This window comes from Peromyscus eremicus, chromosome 9, assembly GCF_949786415.1.
Source record: "Peromyscus eremicus chromosome 9, PerEre_H2_v1, whole genome shotgun sequence".
NCBI lineage: Eukaryota > Metazoa > Chordata > Mammalia > Rodentia > Cricetidae > Peromyscus > Peromyscus eremicus.
The window spans coordinates 93,742,891-93,760,213 of NC_081425.1; the positions used below are offsets into that span (position 1 = coordinate 93,742,891).

General features: G+C 45.1%; 1 protein-coding gene across 2 annotated transcripts in view; it reads left to right on the plus strand.

Annotated features, from left to right (window-relative positions):
• The window catches only part of Grid1 (glutamate ionotropic receptor delta type subunit 1), a 731,151-nt gene that overhangs the window by 478,970 nt on the left and 234,858 nt on the right, over positions 1 to 17,323 (plus strand). For both annotated transcript variants that reach the window (XM_059274150.1, XM_059274152.1), the window contains exons 7-8: positions 9,766 to 9,927; positions 11,393 to 11,512. In XM_059274150.1, coding sequence (XP_059130133.1) covers positions 9,766 to 9,927; positions 11,393 to 11,512 — 282 coding nt within the window. The remainder of the gene's footprint in view (positions 1 to 9,765; positions 9,928 to 11,392; positions 11,513 to 17,323) is intronic.

Below are 17,323 nucleotides of genomic sequence, written 5' to 3' on the forward strand. Positions count from 1 at the left end.
CCATTCCCTTCAAGTTTCCTCAGAAACTATTACTACTTCTTTCTTTCCTAATGACAGTGTAGAAGGCAAACTAATTTCTACTAGCCTCTAGCTGTGAGATTTATCGAGAAGACTCTAACATGCTTAGAACAACCAACTAAAGGAAAAAAAGGGCTGTCATGGATTATTAACTTTGTCTTGATGAAATTAGTGAAAATCCCCCTGGAAATGGAGCTCCCCAGTCCATTTTAGTTCCTTCCCCAGATGGCTGCCCTTGGGACGATGATCCTAGCTTAGAAGACTCCAAGGACTGTGAAAGCAGAGGGAGCTTTTGCAAGGTCATCCATCTCCAGGCTTCTCTCCCAAAGAGAACTGGTCTCAGAGACTCTGTCTTCCTCTATTAGCCTTGTGGTCAGGGATTTCTGTTTTTGAAAAGCCAACTAAGTACCTTACAGCAAATCAATTTGGTTGCTATTTAGTAGAGAGAAAGGCCCTTGGAAGAAAATACCTAAGTAAGTGGCTTCCAGCAGCTTCAAAAGGCCTTGCATTTGCCTGCATGCTGTTGTTTATTCTTCCTACAAAGCACTGTCTGACTTGGGTGTTTCTCGTTTTTTGTTTTCTTGACAAGTTAGTTTAGGGCTTGTCTGACTCAGCCAGTAATAAAAGTGATAACCAGTCCCTCAGAACCCTGAGAATTTGCTAAGATATCCCAGGCAACCTTGCTCCATGAAGACTTGCTATTGTGCTCTGTCATTAGAACTGCCTCTCCCGGTGATTTCAACTTGTAATTGAACTAACAGAAACATTAGCACATTGCCACCCGATCTATTCAAATGTGTTTCCAGAGCGTGGTGGGAAATGTTAGGAACTGCACTGTCTGGTCACTGGGCTGTCTGATCTAAGCTGTGGGGGCCAATATGGTATTGTCATAAAATATTCTCTCTGATTAGAATTTTTGCATTTCTGTGCACTTAAAAGTTGTTGAATGGCCTGACAGAATCACCCCTCTCTGTGGTATTAGTTAGTTAAAGTATATCACCAATCTGCTAGTCCCCATTTCCTAGAAGCCTCCATTCTTTTCCCTGGTCGCGGGTGTCTGTCAATCTGGTAAGAGAAGCTTTTCCTCTGCAGCATCCACCAAGCTTCTATCCCAGCCGCCTCGGACTTCATGTCGCTTCCAGTGCTTTACTTAGTGGTAAAGACTCCAGTTGGCAATTTGACAAGGACAGTGTGGAAGGCTTCGTGAGTCAGGTGCAGACAGTCTCTGTGGGTTCAGCTGCTTGCTACTCTGGCTGCAGGTGTCCACATGTGTATTTGGAGCTGAGAGAGGCTTGTATGGAGACAGATGCTCTTTCACATTCTCCCTTCTGAGGCACTAGTGAGCAGAGCCTCCTACAACCCCTTACCCTCAGCCACCATCTGCTCCATCCTCCGGCCTGGCCGCAGTGCCCTCTCAAGACAGGTGGGCTAGCAGCAGTTTGGCACAGAGGCCTTGCCTGGGGATAGATTGTTCGTGCTGGGCATCTGGATGTCAGATTGTCCTCCCAGCTGGACCCTCTGTCCACTGTTTATCTGACATTGCTGGCCAACCAGAGCCTGTCTGCAGATTTGGTCAGAGGTCAGTGCCTGCTGTTTATCTCTATGATGTCTCCACCAACAGCCCACTTTGCTTGATTAATGACAGAGGGAAGAGCCCCCTGGGCTCTTTAGAAGCCTGGAGGAAATGTGGCCATTCTTAATGAAAATCTTGCATTTCCAGCTCTGGATGTTGAGGATAATGGACTGGTGAGAGATTTCTGCTGGCCTGTGTGGCTCTGACCTTGGCCTGCCATTCATCTTCCTTTTCCTTCAAGAATAATTCTTACCCTGATAATGCAGTGGACAACCATCCCCCAGGCTTCTAGAGCATGACAGAGACACAGCTGGAGTACCCTAATAAGTCTTGCCTGGAATAAAAGTGTTACTAAGAAGACAAGCACCAGGAGGCAGACAGTCTGGCTGCACAGTGGGGCACACACATTATCCTGACCTGTTCAAGCCCCTTCTTTCCCAACCAGTGGAGGTGGCATCCAGATGGGCTTAGACTCAAGGCCTTCCTGAGGATACGAGCGTATTTTAGGGAAGAGCCTATATGTATGACCTCAGGTCCTACTCCTTTCTGTAGAAAGTTAGCAGCCTGCCTACACCCTGCTTTGTTGGTACCTAAGTAGGAAATATATGCTTAACTGGTTTCATTAGTGTGAAAAATCTGTACCTGAACAAGCTGCTTATTGTGATTTGAATGATTGTGTCCTCTTAAAATTCCTATGTTGAAGCTTAATTCCCAAAGTATTTGGATGTAGGGCCCTTGGAAAGAAATTTGGTTGTCAGGATAGAACCCTCACAAATGGGCTAGAGTGCTCTATAAGTGAGACTGGAGTTCTCTACTTCTGCGTCAGAACCTAGGAAGAAGGAAGGTATCCTGTGAACCAGGGAATAGATCGTCAAGGAGACACGGACTGGGACAGTGCCTTGATGTGGGATTTCCACTCTCTGGAAGTGTGACAGGTCTGTGATATTCTGTTATAGCAATGTGAACCAAGATGGCCTTGGAGGCCAAGACAGTGTCACCACTGGTTGAGAGGAGTGGCTTCGCCATTGTCTCCATGTGGTCCTTCTCAGGAATGCTCATTATTTCCAAACACCCTTCCTTCTGATCCAGGGCTCTGTTCTCTCTCCATCAAGCTGGGCTCCTTGTCTTTCCTCTATTTTCCCCTCTGGGTCTTGACTCTTTAAGTAAACTCTTATTTTCTCATGAAGATCAATTTAACAATCTTTCTAGTGGCCTTTGTTCCTGCTGACACAGGTATGTTCCCAAATTAAACCTAGCTACTAATGTATTGGGAATTCTGTGCTAATGCCTAAGGAAAAATAGCATCGATTTTGTTTCATCCTTGGGCCTCAGTTAACTTCATGTAATTGGTCAAGCAGGTCCTCTTGGGTTTTTTAAGAGTTATGGCCCCCATAGAGATCATGGCTGAGTTCCTTTATCTGCTGCCTAGATAAGTTTCCTATGTTTCTGGTTTCCTTTCTCAGAACCCAGTTTCAGCACAGGTAAAGGAAATGAGAAATTTCTGTCTTACCTTGTATCTCATGAAGACCCTGCCTTGGGTTGTGACAGATGATGGGGATAGAGAATATCCATCGGGAGCTCCTATACCTTCCTTAATGCAGCCTCTGTACATCATTACTCATCTCTAAGAAGAGGCATCCTCTATGCAAATAACTTCACATCTCCTTCATTCCTAAGACTAGTTTCAGAATGATCTATTGGCCTTTTACTAATTTAGAGAAATCTATTTAAGCATTTGTGTGTAGTGCTTAAGTCAGACATTTCACAAATGTCCTTGCACTTCGTTCTCACAAACACCTTAAAATTGGGAATCTTGTTTATATATTTATTAGAGAGAATGTTATATGCAATGGGGTCTGGGAGAATAATGGCTGATTCATGGTGTGAAATTGAAGGGGAGACCCACCAGGGCACGACCCTTGGAGATGCCATGTGATAGGATGTTTGAAAAGGATCAGCTGTGCAGAGTGCAACAAGAAGGCCTGGAGCCGAGAGAAAGGGTGACAAATAATCTACCATCTGCTCAGGAAGAAATGAAGGTGCCTGAACCTTACTGTCACCGTGGAGAATGCATGTGACCATTTTAGACAGGACATTTGAAAGGCTTCTTCAAAATTATATCCACTGATTCCAGGCTGGAAAGGGGCCTCAGTGCCAGAGTATAGAACATGATGATTCCTACAGGTATCAGGTTGCTGGTGACCCTTGTTTTCCCAGGTTCCCCATACCTGTGTCATTCATGTTGAAGGGTCTCTGTGCCAAAGGGCCTCATATCTGAGCCCTCAATGAAATGGGACTGTGTGCTATGATGCTTCCCTTTCAGGAACCGGTCTCAGAGAACTGTATACCCCCCACCCCATAGAGTCCTCTATCTTCAACCATATGCTTTGGACCTTCTCTTACTAGTCTATCTATGAAACATCAGGGAAGTGGTCTTTATCTCAAAGAATGGCTCAGGGCATTCATCCCTGAAAAGCCTGGCTTAAGCATTGGTACCATGACAGATATGACTATGCTGTCAGGAGGAGGTCAGGGACATGTTGGCAGGTCCAAGTGAGCAGACACAGGTAGACTTACTAACCAGAGCTGATCTTTGCTTAGTCTTCTGCCCTATAAGCTACAGAAGTCAGATATGACCTGCCCCCCATGTGCCTTTGAAAGGATGTATGGTCAGGAAACCTTGAAGAAGAAGATGCTAGAGAACACAAGTTAATTTTCCATGGTCCTCATCCCCATAATCGGTTTAACAGATCCCTGATGGGCTCCAGCTACTGATGACACCATGGGTGTGGCCTCAGATAATTTGAATTGAAATCAGGAGCCTGCCTAGGGCTTTCACTTGTCATTCCATTCTTTTCTATCTCTGCTGCCTCTAAGAATGAAAGTACATATAAAGATCTTAGGATCCTATGCACACAGGACTGTTATCATGGGGGAGTAACCATGGATGTCACGTTGTACTTCTCCAAGCGTCCAGATCACATTGTATTTTATTGTCATCAAGACAGGTCTATGAGCATTAAATGATGTTTTGTATGAGTAAAGATTTAATTCTGGGAACAGTTATTGAGTGTCGGCTGCATTCATTCATGCAGTGCTGTGGACGTGAGTAGGGAGGGTCAGGTGGTAAGCTAATCCAGTCCAGGTTATTATGCATCGAAACCTGTGGATGATTCTGTCAGCCGTAGGAACCCTTCAAACTGTCCACACAGTAGCCTGAGAGCTGTAATGCACAACAGCAAGCAGAAGAGGAGCATGATATATATCCATCGAGTGGCTAAATGAACAAGCCCATCTCCAGAAGCTTCCTGCCCATTTAGAATAGAACACCAGGTTCCCCCAAAGACCTTGGGCCTTTGCCTGAGTCTGTCTTTCCCCTGTTCCTAATCACACTCCCTATGGCTACTCTGGCTTGGTTCTTGATTTTTTTTTTTTTTTGGTTTGACAACCATGTCTCTGTCATGTCCTTGGCTGTGATGCTGTGGCCTCTCTGATTATCAAATTTACTCTCCTCTGGAATGATTTATTGGTTCCTGTCACTTTGTGCTACAGTGTCTTTACACCAGTCATTGCTCTGAACCCATTCAAGCATGGGTTTGAAGATTTGTCTACTACAGTATATGAAAGCATATGAAAGTATGTTTTCCCTTGGCTGAGGAAATTTGTGTAGTACCTTGTTTCTGAAAGGAGGGAGAGACACCAGCTCCTTCAAGCCATGCCCCTCTCTCTGTTTCATGGACTGTATCTCTAGCCTGAGCTACCGTTGGCTATTTATTTCCTATGAGTGAGTGTCCATGTGGCCGGGAGCCTCTTTCTTTCAACCTCTCCTAGGCATGGATAGCACTGATACCTGCCTTGAGGAAAGCCTCCTTCCTCTTCATTTATCAGGATCTAAAGAACACCCTGAGCATAGTGTACCTTTCTACCATCTGCTCTGGCTCTTTTTGCACAAAAACTACTTCTCTGTGAAGGCAGGGCCTTCCAGATCTTTGTATCCCCAACAAAAAAACCACTGTTAAATTCTGATAAAGTAGATCACAGAAATGTATATGTTGAGGTTAGAAAATGGAGTAGATACATAGACCAGTGTTGAAATGTTGGTTTCTGCCCAAGGCTCGACAGAGTACTGAGACCTCTGCCCAGGAGAAGGTACATAAGTAGGTACAAATAGCAGTAGGGCTGTGGTCAACAGGTCATTTTTAGTAGGTTCTAAATGAGACATAAAAGAAGGAAGTTTCCTCCCATAGTTGGAAGCAGCATATCTTTTTCTCCTGATGCTTTGTAGCTGAAGAGTATAGATGAAGCATTAGTATGTGCATTGTTAATAAAAAAGACCCATCAATTTATCTGCTAGCCAATATATCTACCCACTCCCAACCCTCCCTCCTATATATATCTGTCTGTCTGTCTATCTATATCCTATATCTACTCATCTATCCATCCATCCATCCATCCATCCATCCATCCATCCATCCATCCATCCCAATCATCTACCACCCATCTATTTATTTTAACTGTCCATCACTCCATCCATCTACTCATCCATTTATTATTTATTCATCATCTACCCACCTAGCATTTATCCACCAACTCATTCATCTACCCACCCATCCACCCACTCATTCATCTATTTTTCCACCCACTCCTATCTGTCTGTCTGTCTATCATCTTTCCAGCTATGTATAAGTGTATCCACAGGACATTCATCAATCAAACATTGACTAATCACCAGACTTGTGTCTTTATTTGTGAGAGGTTCCAGAGATAAGTACTCAAAGAGCTCAGAGTTGAGTGAGGTAAACACGTCTGTGAACTGACAATGGGTAGAATGTTTTGGAAGAGGGTGGATCCAGGGATATGGGGGTGGTTCAAGGGTCTATCAATACCTGGGAAAGAGCATTTCTCAAACATGCTCCTTTGAACTAGAATTCATTCACTCTCCAAGCAGGCGTAGCTGTGGGAGGACTCAAGGCTTTTTTTTTTTTGCCTTTCTGATTCATGTTCTGCCTTTTCCTGTTCATTGCAGGCCTCTCGTCATTCACACGTTTGCTGAGGGCCTTGATTCATTGTGATTAGAAGTACTGGGGAAAAAGGAGAGTCTGTTGAGTGGCAGTCTGGGCCCAAGCTGAAGTAGCACTGTAGACTCTGCTCTTAACTGGGAGTCAATCCACAGGTGTGGGCGTGGGTCTATGACTAAATAGCACCAGCTGTGAGTAGGCAGCTTGGAGTTCCATGAAAATCTTAAAAAATCTTCACACTACCGAGGACTCTCATCTTCTAGTTAAATCCTTTTAGAAGAAAAACAAAAACAAAACAAAACAAAAAACCCAAACTCCATATCAACTCATAGGTTGGTTTATATTCCCTTGTAAGAACATCTCTACTACAAGTTTGTATTCTAGAAGGGGAAAGAAACATCAATACAATTCTGCAGAGGTAGGTAGGCGCTCCTGGGGGCTGTTTTGCTGTCGGGATTATAAAGTTAGTCTTGTTCATTGAGAAAATGTTCCTTTAAGCTTGAAATGCTGGGGTCATGGACCTGTCATCACCTTCCCTGTGGGACAGGGACAAGTTCCCAGTGGCAGGAATGGTCTTTTCTCTGATGTTAGGTCAGCATTTGTGTGCGTCAGGCACCCGAAGAGTGACAGTCATGACCTTGGCATGTCGCTTTCCTTTGGGCTGGGGTCATCATTTTGTTAGCAGTAATTCGTCATGTGGACACACTCTGGTCGTTTCCGTAGTGTCCATCCAGTCTTCACTCCTATGTCATGAAGTCTGTGGTGATCACAGCAAGGCCACAGCTCAGTGGCAGACAGAACTGAACTCTTCATTATTGGCCAGCATGGAGGAAGTGGTCAGCTCTGCATGGATGTGTTATAGTACAAAGGGAGAGCTAGTGTGAGCTTGTGTACAGGCCTAATACAGCAGACATTTTTTTTTTTGTGTGTGTGTGTGTGTGTGTTCTACATCTCTTTTTTTTGCTCTACCTCTGACTTCAGCTTCAGTTGTGAGGGGCAGTTGTTGTTTAAGTTTTTATCTAGGAATCTGCTTCTGTGACATTCATATTAGGGTTAATGGCAGAAAATAATGCATGGGATACTGGGCCAGTGAGGGAAGGGTGGGTGATGAGGAAGAAGTAGCAGGGGCTCTTCCTGTAGTCCAAGGAACCGTTTGTTCTCAGAAGCCCTGAGAGGTCAATATTGTCCCCTATTTCTCTCCATTTATATCCAGTGATGTTTTTCTGAAATATTTTTAGCAGGCTACTTGCTGCTTAGGTGTGCAGAGATTGGTCCCTTCGACCCAGTTTGATTAAGCAAGATATCAATGATGAGCCCCCAACCTGTCCAAGAGTGGGTGTTGTCTCTCTCTCCTCTTCACTTATTCTCTTCTCCTTTGTGCTTTGCTGTCCTCTTGGAGGATGGAGTATCATGAGGGGAATTTCTTGAGAACAAGGCTTCTCTTCTCCACACTGAAGGCCTCTTCTGGTTTCCTTAGACTGTGGCACCAAGCCTTCCTGCTCATCCCAAGCAAGGGGGTGAGCCGAACCTCTCTCATCCTTGGCTTGCGTGAACAGGTTGGCTCTGTCTCATCAATGCTCCTCTTTATAGTAGTATTCCAGTTTCTCATTTACCATGTCCATGGCCCACATGGCTTGAGTCTGGAAACCTGACGGGGGTGGTAAGGGAATGAAGAAAGGACAGACACATGTACAGAAAAGCTGGGGTCAGGGGCTCTGGTGGAGAGGCCCCATCTACTACAACAGCTGAGAATCCCAATGCATTTATTAGGTAGAGTGCAGATAGGTGGGGTTAGCTAGTCAGAGGACAAGGTCTCTGCAAGCAGAGTATTCTCAGGCTGTAAACATTAGGAGGAGGAAGCTTCAATTGTTAGCTTTTGAACACACTGCTCATTTGTAAACACTTGTACTGCATACAGTGCCACATTTGCTCTTGAACCAGAGGAAGGCTTGGGCAATTCTGAGCCTGGCCTGTATGGGGAAGACTTTGCCAATTTCCCACAGGTCTGATGCATTTGTCCTTGACATGGCTATGCCTATGCTGACAATATAGATTTATTCAGGACTTCATCTATTCTTTGTTTGTTCATTTTGTTTTGTTTTTCCACATTCACTCAGGGCTTCATCGGCTCCCCATACTCGTAACTCACAAGCTCTGTGAGGGAGCTGTGTTTCCTCTATGGGCCAGTTTCACTGAAGTTGGCCAACCTAATGTACAAATCCCAGATGCATCTAGGATGGCACTGCACATCGAGTGTAAGAATCTCTGCCACTTCACCAATGCTGTACCATCACCCAGGCCACTACTCACTCTGCATCATTGACCAGGGTGGTCTTTCCTGTGTCCAGGCTTAATCACCTGCTTTCTGTGCATAGGTCCATCAGTGGTACCCATCTCTCCAAGTCTTCCCTGCTGCTCCTCCTTTGCATATCTTACAAGGCTCTGCGTGGCTGCATCTTGCCTCCTCTTGATCCTTTCTGATCACAAATTGTTAACACCATCAGACTGAACGGAGAAGTCAGCCAACCGTGGCCCTTGGGCTGATCTAGCACACTGTCTACTTGGATAAATGATGTTTTACTGGTACACAGCTGCACCCATTTGCTTATGAGTCACCTCTTGATACTTTCAGGTTTTAACAGCAGTGTTGAACAGTAGTCAAAAGAGACTGTAAGACCCTCAAAGCCTGGTTTTTACTGTCTGGTCCTTAACAGAAAATTTTGGTGGTATTTAAGACCCTGATGGAGGCTTTGATCCTTGATACTCATATGCTTTTACACTTTAGGCCATCCCTTTAGCACACTCCTCTTTATCTTACTGCTTTGTGTCCTGTTATCTGAACAGGCGAGGCACCTGCCTGCAGACCTCAATCATGATGCTGATCACACTGGTTCTCCTTGGTGCTGTGTGGATATGCCCCTACTCCTATTCCTGGGGCAGATTAGGTATTCTCTTAGCCTAACTTTACCACTTGGGTTGAGCTGCTAAAATAAAACAAGTAAAGAAAATACCCTGGAGCCAGAGGCTCCTTGCCCACAAAGCTCGGAGGACTGGAGGAGACAACTCTGTTGCTTCCCACACCACCCCAGCCTTTTTTCTTCACCTCATTCTTCGGAAATGCATCAGAAGAGAGATCCCCTCTCTTTCTCTTTGCAGATCTCCAATCTCTACCTGTATGACAGTGTTCTGATGCTGGCCAACGCCTTCCACAGGAAGTTGGAGGACCGGAAATGGCATAGTATGGCAAGCCTTAACTGCATAAGGAAGTCTACCAAACCATGGAATGGAGGGAGATCCATGCTAGACACGATCAAAAAGGTATGTGTGAGGGGGTACGGCTCTGGAAGGTTGTCTAAGGCTAGAGACAAGTCCCTCGCTGTGTCCTGACTAAGTTGGTATAAAGCTGTTTTGTAGTGTGTGTGTGTGTGTGTGTGTGTGTGTGTGTGTGTGTGTGTGTGTGTTAGAGAGATTGCCTGAGTCCTCTTTGTAGGCTTCTCTCTTTGGCACTCTTCCTGGGCCTATTTGAAAGCTGAATGAGTTGTGGTCCAGGGACATGTACTTTAAATGTCTCCACAGTTTCAGGAGATCTGGCTTCAGAAGGTTAAATGACTTGCCCAAAGTTACAGTTAAGTAAAGTCATAGCAGCCTGTCCTATGCCTGCAAACTATCACTTTTCAGAGAAAGCTCACCTTAGGTGGTATGGCCGTATGTTGCTTATCCAGGACCCCAGCTTGTGTACGTATATGTGAATGTGCATCCATCTGTGCCCATGTGTGTCTATGCATTATTCACATGTAATATGTCTCACGTGATAGAAAGTGGCACTGTGTCAGAGGATAGATTCAAAGTGAGTTGGGGTAGGCCACAGAAGAATTGTTAGAGTAATGGGCTTTTAGAGGCTTCAAAAGACCATTTAGGGAAATCTACAATGCCAGGAACCTTAGTCACAATAAATTGTACATGGTTTCAGTTGCAAGGAGCATGTTCCAGTGTTGGTGTAAATTTACTGCAGCTCAGAGAGAGCACGGCCCCTCCTGGACCTGTGAACTTTATGGTGTGCTCCTTGCTCCTTGAAGTCCCAGGCAAAAAGGCTGGCTAAGATTCACACCCCAGGCTGAAAGACAGAAGGGAGATTGTCACAACTTGCTCAGCCCTACACTGTCTACTGCTCCTCTAGACCCTACTGAACTGTAGAGAGGCATGGGACTAGCATGTTTATCACAGCCATTCTGTGTCAGATATTGTGCACAGATATTTCTTCATGGGATGGGCTTTGTGATATACATCTGATTACCTTCAGGATGAACATGGGAGATGGGCAATGGTCTGCCCAAGATGACATGTGTAGCAAGGCCAGGCCTAAAGCAATGCTCACGTTCGCTGCCTAAACTTAAGGTGTTTGTTGGACACAACTCTTGCTGGCTTTTACCCTTGTGTCAGGATAAGCGAAACCTCTGGAACAGGTTGCAAAGGCAAAGCTCAAACTTCAGAATTGTAGAGACAAATACAATCACATTTTAATTTCATGGCTAGCACAGCACTGGCACAGAGCAATAGTTGTAAACACATTGACTGCAGCAATGACAGGTAAAAGCCTTTGGGATTTCTTCTGTCAGATTAAGACAGTCTGAGAAACATTTATCTTGCTCTGATGTCCTAGGACTGTTAGTGGCTCCGTCCATCCTTGCTTTGGCCACTCATATCTGCTCCCTTCTTGGTCACTCCATTCTCAACCACACCAAACTTTTACCACCTCCATCTGTCCTTTCCTCCTCCCCTGCAGGGACACATCACTGGCCTCACAGGAGTTATGGAGTTTCGGGAAGACAGCTCGAATCCCTACGTCCAGTTTGAAATCCTTGGCACAACCTATAGCGAGACCTTTGGCAAAGATATGCGCAAGGTAAGCCCTGAGGTCCTCACATCCTAGTCTTCTTGCTTCAGTGCCTCTGAAGACAGCAACAGCTGTAGTTAGTGCCTCCTGTTCCCAGCAAGGGCTAACTGACAGAGGAGGCCCTTCCCTGCTTTGCTATTAATGCTGATGTTTCCGAGAACTTCTGGGGAGGAGCCACAGAGAAGTTTCAGGCTGGACATGTTAACAGCACAAACCTGAGTCCAGCAGAGGTTCCTGGGAACCATTTCCTGTTCTGTGCACTAGTAGGGGACTGCCTGGATACTAAAGGGGATGACAGGTTTTTCCCAGAGTTGAGAAGACAGCCTAATTTCTGAGACAAATGTGAATGCCAGAGGGATATTTCTAGTGGTACTGTGTCTTTCTTCTGATGGACGACCAAGATGTCATTATAATAGTCAAGGGCTTGGAATAGTGATTCAAAAGACATCCCTCAGATATGATCTGGATGAACTTGGGTGGGGCTTATAATGGGTATGAAGGAAGGGTAGAGGCTGCTAGTCAGTGCCTGCTCTGCTAAACGGCCTTTTAAGCTTTTCCAGAAATGTTCTGTGCAGGAGGACCATGTGCTTGTGGGGTCCAGAGATGGTAATACTCATGTGCAGGGACTCGGTCCTCTTAGGAAAGAATGAAAGCATTCATTGATTGGTTTACCCATGGTACAGGCTCATGTTAATTACATATAACCTTTTCCATATTCTTTGTGTGTGTGTGTGTGGGGAATGTCTCCACCAGTGATATGCTTCAGAGATAAATGGTGTCCTTGTCAATAATGAAGCCTTAGCAGGCGTTTCATAAACTCTTATCAGAGAGGCCTCTAGCCAAGTCGGGAACAGTGCAGAGACAGGCAAAGTTTAGGTAATAATGATGCACTACTGCCTGGGTGGAGGACTTTGGTTTTGTTTCTAGAAAATCTGGGAAGAGGGATGAATGTGTAGGGTAGTGGAGGGATGAGATATGCAGCACTGGAAATGGGCAGTGGCAGCACACTTGGGACAACTGACTCTCTGGGGAAAGGCTACTGTGTCCTGGAGTCCCAGTATAATGTGCAGAATCGGGTCTTTCAGACATCCTGTACTGGAAGATGGAGTTATGAACTGGTCATATCAAATCTAGGGGTGGCCAATACATATGACTTGATGATATCTTAGAACCTAACAGTTTGTTTGTGGTGCCACCCAGAAGGTTAATGACTATGCTGTGACATCCAATAGAGTTAAAGTGTGATTGGCAATGTCAAGGAGGTTGAAGCTGGCTTATGATTTCTGTAAGGGATTGCTCAGAACTGTGACACTTGGTTGAGGGCTAGAGCTGAATGGTTGGTACTGGTCTGGGCCAAGACTAGAAGAAGAATTGTTTTTGGTTGAGATTTTCATCTGTTCAGAGGACAGAGGAGAGGGGTGCTCATTCAGTCACTCCGCTGTGATTGTAGAGTATGCCAGTCTGCCGAAACCACCATTCCCATCAGCACAGTGCATGGGTAGGTGTCATCCTTGAGTGCTCTCTAAGTTAGTACCTAAAGTCTTGTCTGCTAGTTCCTTCAGTATAGCTCACCCTATTCTTTGAGCTCAGCTCCATCTCCCAGGTTCCCACAATATGTGAAATGTCGGCAGCGGGTCTTCTGCTTCCTCTTACTGTACTCAAGTCCTATGAACCCCATGCCTGTATCCTGCTGGCCACTCCAGTTCCTTAAAGGGGAAGGGAAGCATGATGTCCTTCACTTCCCATTTCAGGTGTCTGGGTCTTCAGTGTTGCTACGGCAACACTCCTCAAAAATCCTGAAGCCAGTGGGAGCTGGAATCTCTTGGTTATAAGAAGCTTCAGAGCAGGAGGTCTAGATGTAATTGAGTTGGAAGGGAAGCTGATTTTCAAGTGGGATTTATTTTGAAATGTATTCTTTTGTCATTCTAAAACCCTGCCCTTAATAACTGCATATCCCAGTTGTTATCTGTCTGCCTTGCGGCTTAGCATCAGGAACGAGAAGCTATGTGGGAGGCAAGGAATAGGATTTACTATAGCAAATGTTTGCTATTATGACCCAGGGTAGATGGGACGGGGTTCAGGATGAAGGGAGGAGAGCTGGTTAGGAGTGGGTGTCAGGGTCATACTGCAGCCTTTGAAGGTGGAGTAGGGCTTCAGTGCTCTGGCAGAAAATAATGGGAACGCAGAGTAACTTTAGGAATATGATGAAGAATAGTGACACAGGGTCAAGATAACTGAGAGTGGGTGAAGATTTGAAGGTAATTTTGGGGTGTTCTGAGCCACGCCGTGGCAATGTAAAGACTAGTCCAAGGAGCCCCATGGATGGTGGTTGTCTGTGACCCTTTATAATACATGGTCACCAGGAAAACCAATTGGAAAGATGGCTGGGTGCTGTTTGCTGGGTGAGGTTCGTACTTTCCTGCCAAGATGATGCATACCACGTATATTTAAGTTAAAAAGCAGCTACAGCAAATGAAAGCTAACAAAAACCAAGAGTTTTCTGAAGATTGAAGCCGAGAGAAGTCATCTAAATTGGGGAACATAGAGATATTTTTCTTAAACTAAATACCTTGGAGAGACCTCTCTGGGAGAGTGAGTCACCCAGATGCTTTAGTTTAAGTGACATGGGGAGACTGTGGATTACTCAGCCCTTGTATAGGAAGGAGTGGGTGATCGCCTTTCCCTGTAGGGTGCTGGACAAATACTGATTAAATTATCTAAACCAGAAAGAGCATTCTTGTTGAGGAAGCACTGGATGGCAAAATCAAAAGTCTATGAGATGGTTCACAGCCGGCTGTGAACTACAAACGTTAATCTTCTGTTACTGGGATTGTCCAGTGTCTACCACTGGGGGCAGTGTTTGCAAGGAAGTCTCTTCCCATTGCAGTAGAGTGGGTTGATTTGTTTGGAGGGTCTCACTCTCCTTCTGATTGGTAGCATGCTTTTTCCAGCCTCAGAACTGTTAAGAACCCACAAATTTCTACTTGCTTTGATCCTCCTTGCCCAAACAAACAGAAATATCCAAAGGACAGTCATTTGTATAAGCTAGTCTGCACAAATGTCCTTAGGTTGTGGCATGAGCAGGACAAATATATTAGAGACCAGCTACAGTAAAATTTCCCAAGATGGGAATATATGGAAATTGCTTGGCATGGAACAGGAGGGGGGGTGTAACAGAAGCATTGAACATATACTGTATACAAGGGTGCATTGTAAATATGGTTCCTTATTGACGCCAAGTCCATTTGTTCTTTCTGGTCCCATCTCTCCTGAGTTTCAAGAGCCCTGTTTCCTTGCATGGCTCTTCCTCAGACTGGAGTTCAGGGAAGAATCCTCATCCTTAGGATTTGCTTGAAACAGAGGAGCAGTCAGAATGATTATCCTGCCCTGCTCTTAGCATTTTCGTTCAGTTGGTCCATCAGCTTTGGCCATCTGAGATCATGCTTCTTTGAGTGCAGAACAGACAGCCACAGCTTCCTGCCTCATAGTTTTATGGACTACAGCAGTTTATCATACAGAGTGCCAAAATCAGAGGCCAGAGATAGGCAGCAGCCCTAACCAAGTGTAGCTAGGATTACTGAATTCAGTGTGCCAGGGCTGTGCCTAGCTCTTCTTGTATGCCTAGGATAAGATATTTAAAAAGACAGGTATGAATTGCGTCTTAAGAACTTCATTTCTAAATGAAATTTTATATTGGGAGTTATACTGGTATCTTTGTAGTGGTCAATGGGAGATAGTAAACATGGATATCAGATTCTGCTCTTTGCCCCAAGCATGGTTTTCCTGGATTGTGACACCAGTTGCAGCCCAGAGAACCATTTTCCATTACCAGATCACTGAGATTGCCTGCCGTTCTCCATCCTAATGACATTGGTGTGGGGGCCTTGTTTCCTTCTATTAACACAGGATCCCATGTGCAGCAGGACTCTGGGAAATGTGCCCACTGCCTACAGGTGCTTTGGACTTCATTTCCCTGGGTGGCATCAACTTGATTCATTGGCTCAGTGGAGGGTGGTGAATTTCTTTGGGAGAAGGGTAGGGAGGTAGGAGGAGCATCCACACAGCCTGTGGGATTTGCTTTAAGACTTACACACTAGGACTGAGGAGAGCCTGGGGTAGCCTTAGAGAACTGGAGGAGAAAATTGAATGAGGACCAAGAGAGGCGGAGAAAGTGTTTAGCTCAGTGGCATTCCAGCTTTTACTCTAGGCTCGGAAGTCTGGTCAAGCAGGCTCTTACTGGGACATGAATATAGTAGACAACCATAGAGGACACATATTGTAGTTGCAGTAGGCAAGGGGTCTGGGTAGGGAGATCTGTGCCTTTTTTGCAGGAACTTCTCTCTGGCCTTCACAGCTCTACAGTTTGATGTACACCTTTTTTTTTTTTTTTTTTAATCTGTCTGAAAATTGAGGCCCACAGACTAGAAAATCTTAATGATATCTGTGACCATGCTGGTACTTGGAAGGCAGGGGGATGAGAGGGAAGGGAGAAGAGAAAAAGAGGGAGGAGAGTAGAGAGAGGAAGAGAGGGGGGAAGGGAGAGGAAGGAGGAGAAAGGAGGAGATGACGGGAGGGGAGAGAATAGGAGATCCTTCTTGAACATGAGGCAGTCTAGTTTTGTGATTCTGTCCTAACTCTTCCACTCCAGTCCCTTCTCCCCCAAGCCAGCACATTAGGACACCACCATCCCTTCCTGCTGGCCTGGGCCCACTAACTTCAATTCCATCACTTAAGCTTGGCTCAGCCTCCCTGTTCCAACAGCTACCCAGGGAGATGGGAAGTCTCTATCCTCCTTTACTGTTTGACGCTTCTGCTTTTATCTTCTTTGTCAACTCTGGTTCTTTACAAAAGCTGGAGGTAGACAGTCATCAAACAGTCCCACCGTGATGTGATGCCCCTTGGAGGACCTTGTGGCTACTGATAATTTACAGAGTAATAATTAACTGATCGTACAGCAATATTGCCGCGCCATAGGATCTCAGTTCTCCTGGGCTCCAAACATCATTAGCATTTGTTCCCTATCTACCACACAATGTTACAATCTACCCCTTATTCTCAGAGTTTAGAAGTTCTGGGTTGTAAGGACAAGTTGAAATGGACCTAAGAGCCAGGCTAGCTCTGATGACAAGGCAGACCTGCCTTGATCTGATGACTCCAGGGGCTGGTGACAGGAGTCTGCAAATGAGCACAGTAGAGGGGAGGCAGCTGTGTGCTGAGCTGGGGCTCCAGAATCTAGCCTGGGCATTGTGAAGAGTGTCTAGTAGCTGCTATCCTAGAGGCTTCAGGCTGTGTACAGCGGCAGAGGGGGAAGGAGGAGGAAGAGGAGGAGGAGGAGGAGGAGGAGGAGGAGGAGGAGGAGGAGGAGGAGGAGGAGGAAGAAGAAGAAGAAGAAGAAGAAGAAGAAGAAGAAGAAGAAGAAGAAGAAGAAGAAGAAGAAACAGCAGTAGCAGCAGTAAACTTCAGTCTATCAGATTAACATTCTTGCAGCCTGTTTCTCAAGTAAAATGTCAACTATTCTGAACCCATGTGCAAGAACTGCTTTTTTCAGAGCAGTGACCCAAAACAAACACTGCTGCTTCACCCCAATAATGATGTAAGGAAAGGTGCAATTAAGTATTTCATTTTAAGTAACATTTCATCAGCAGGTGATCATTTAAGATAGAATGCTTTGAAAACACAGATAAATGAAATGAAGGATATAAAAGCCAACAATAATCTCTAAACTAAGAAATAAAGACCATTTGGATTTTTGGTGTAATTTGTGTGTGAATTTTTTCCTAGATAGGGATACAGAAAGTAGTAGGTATATTTTACAAAATT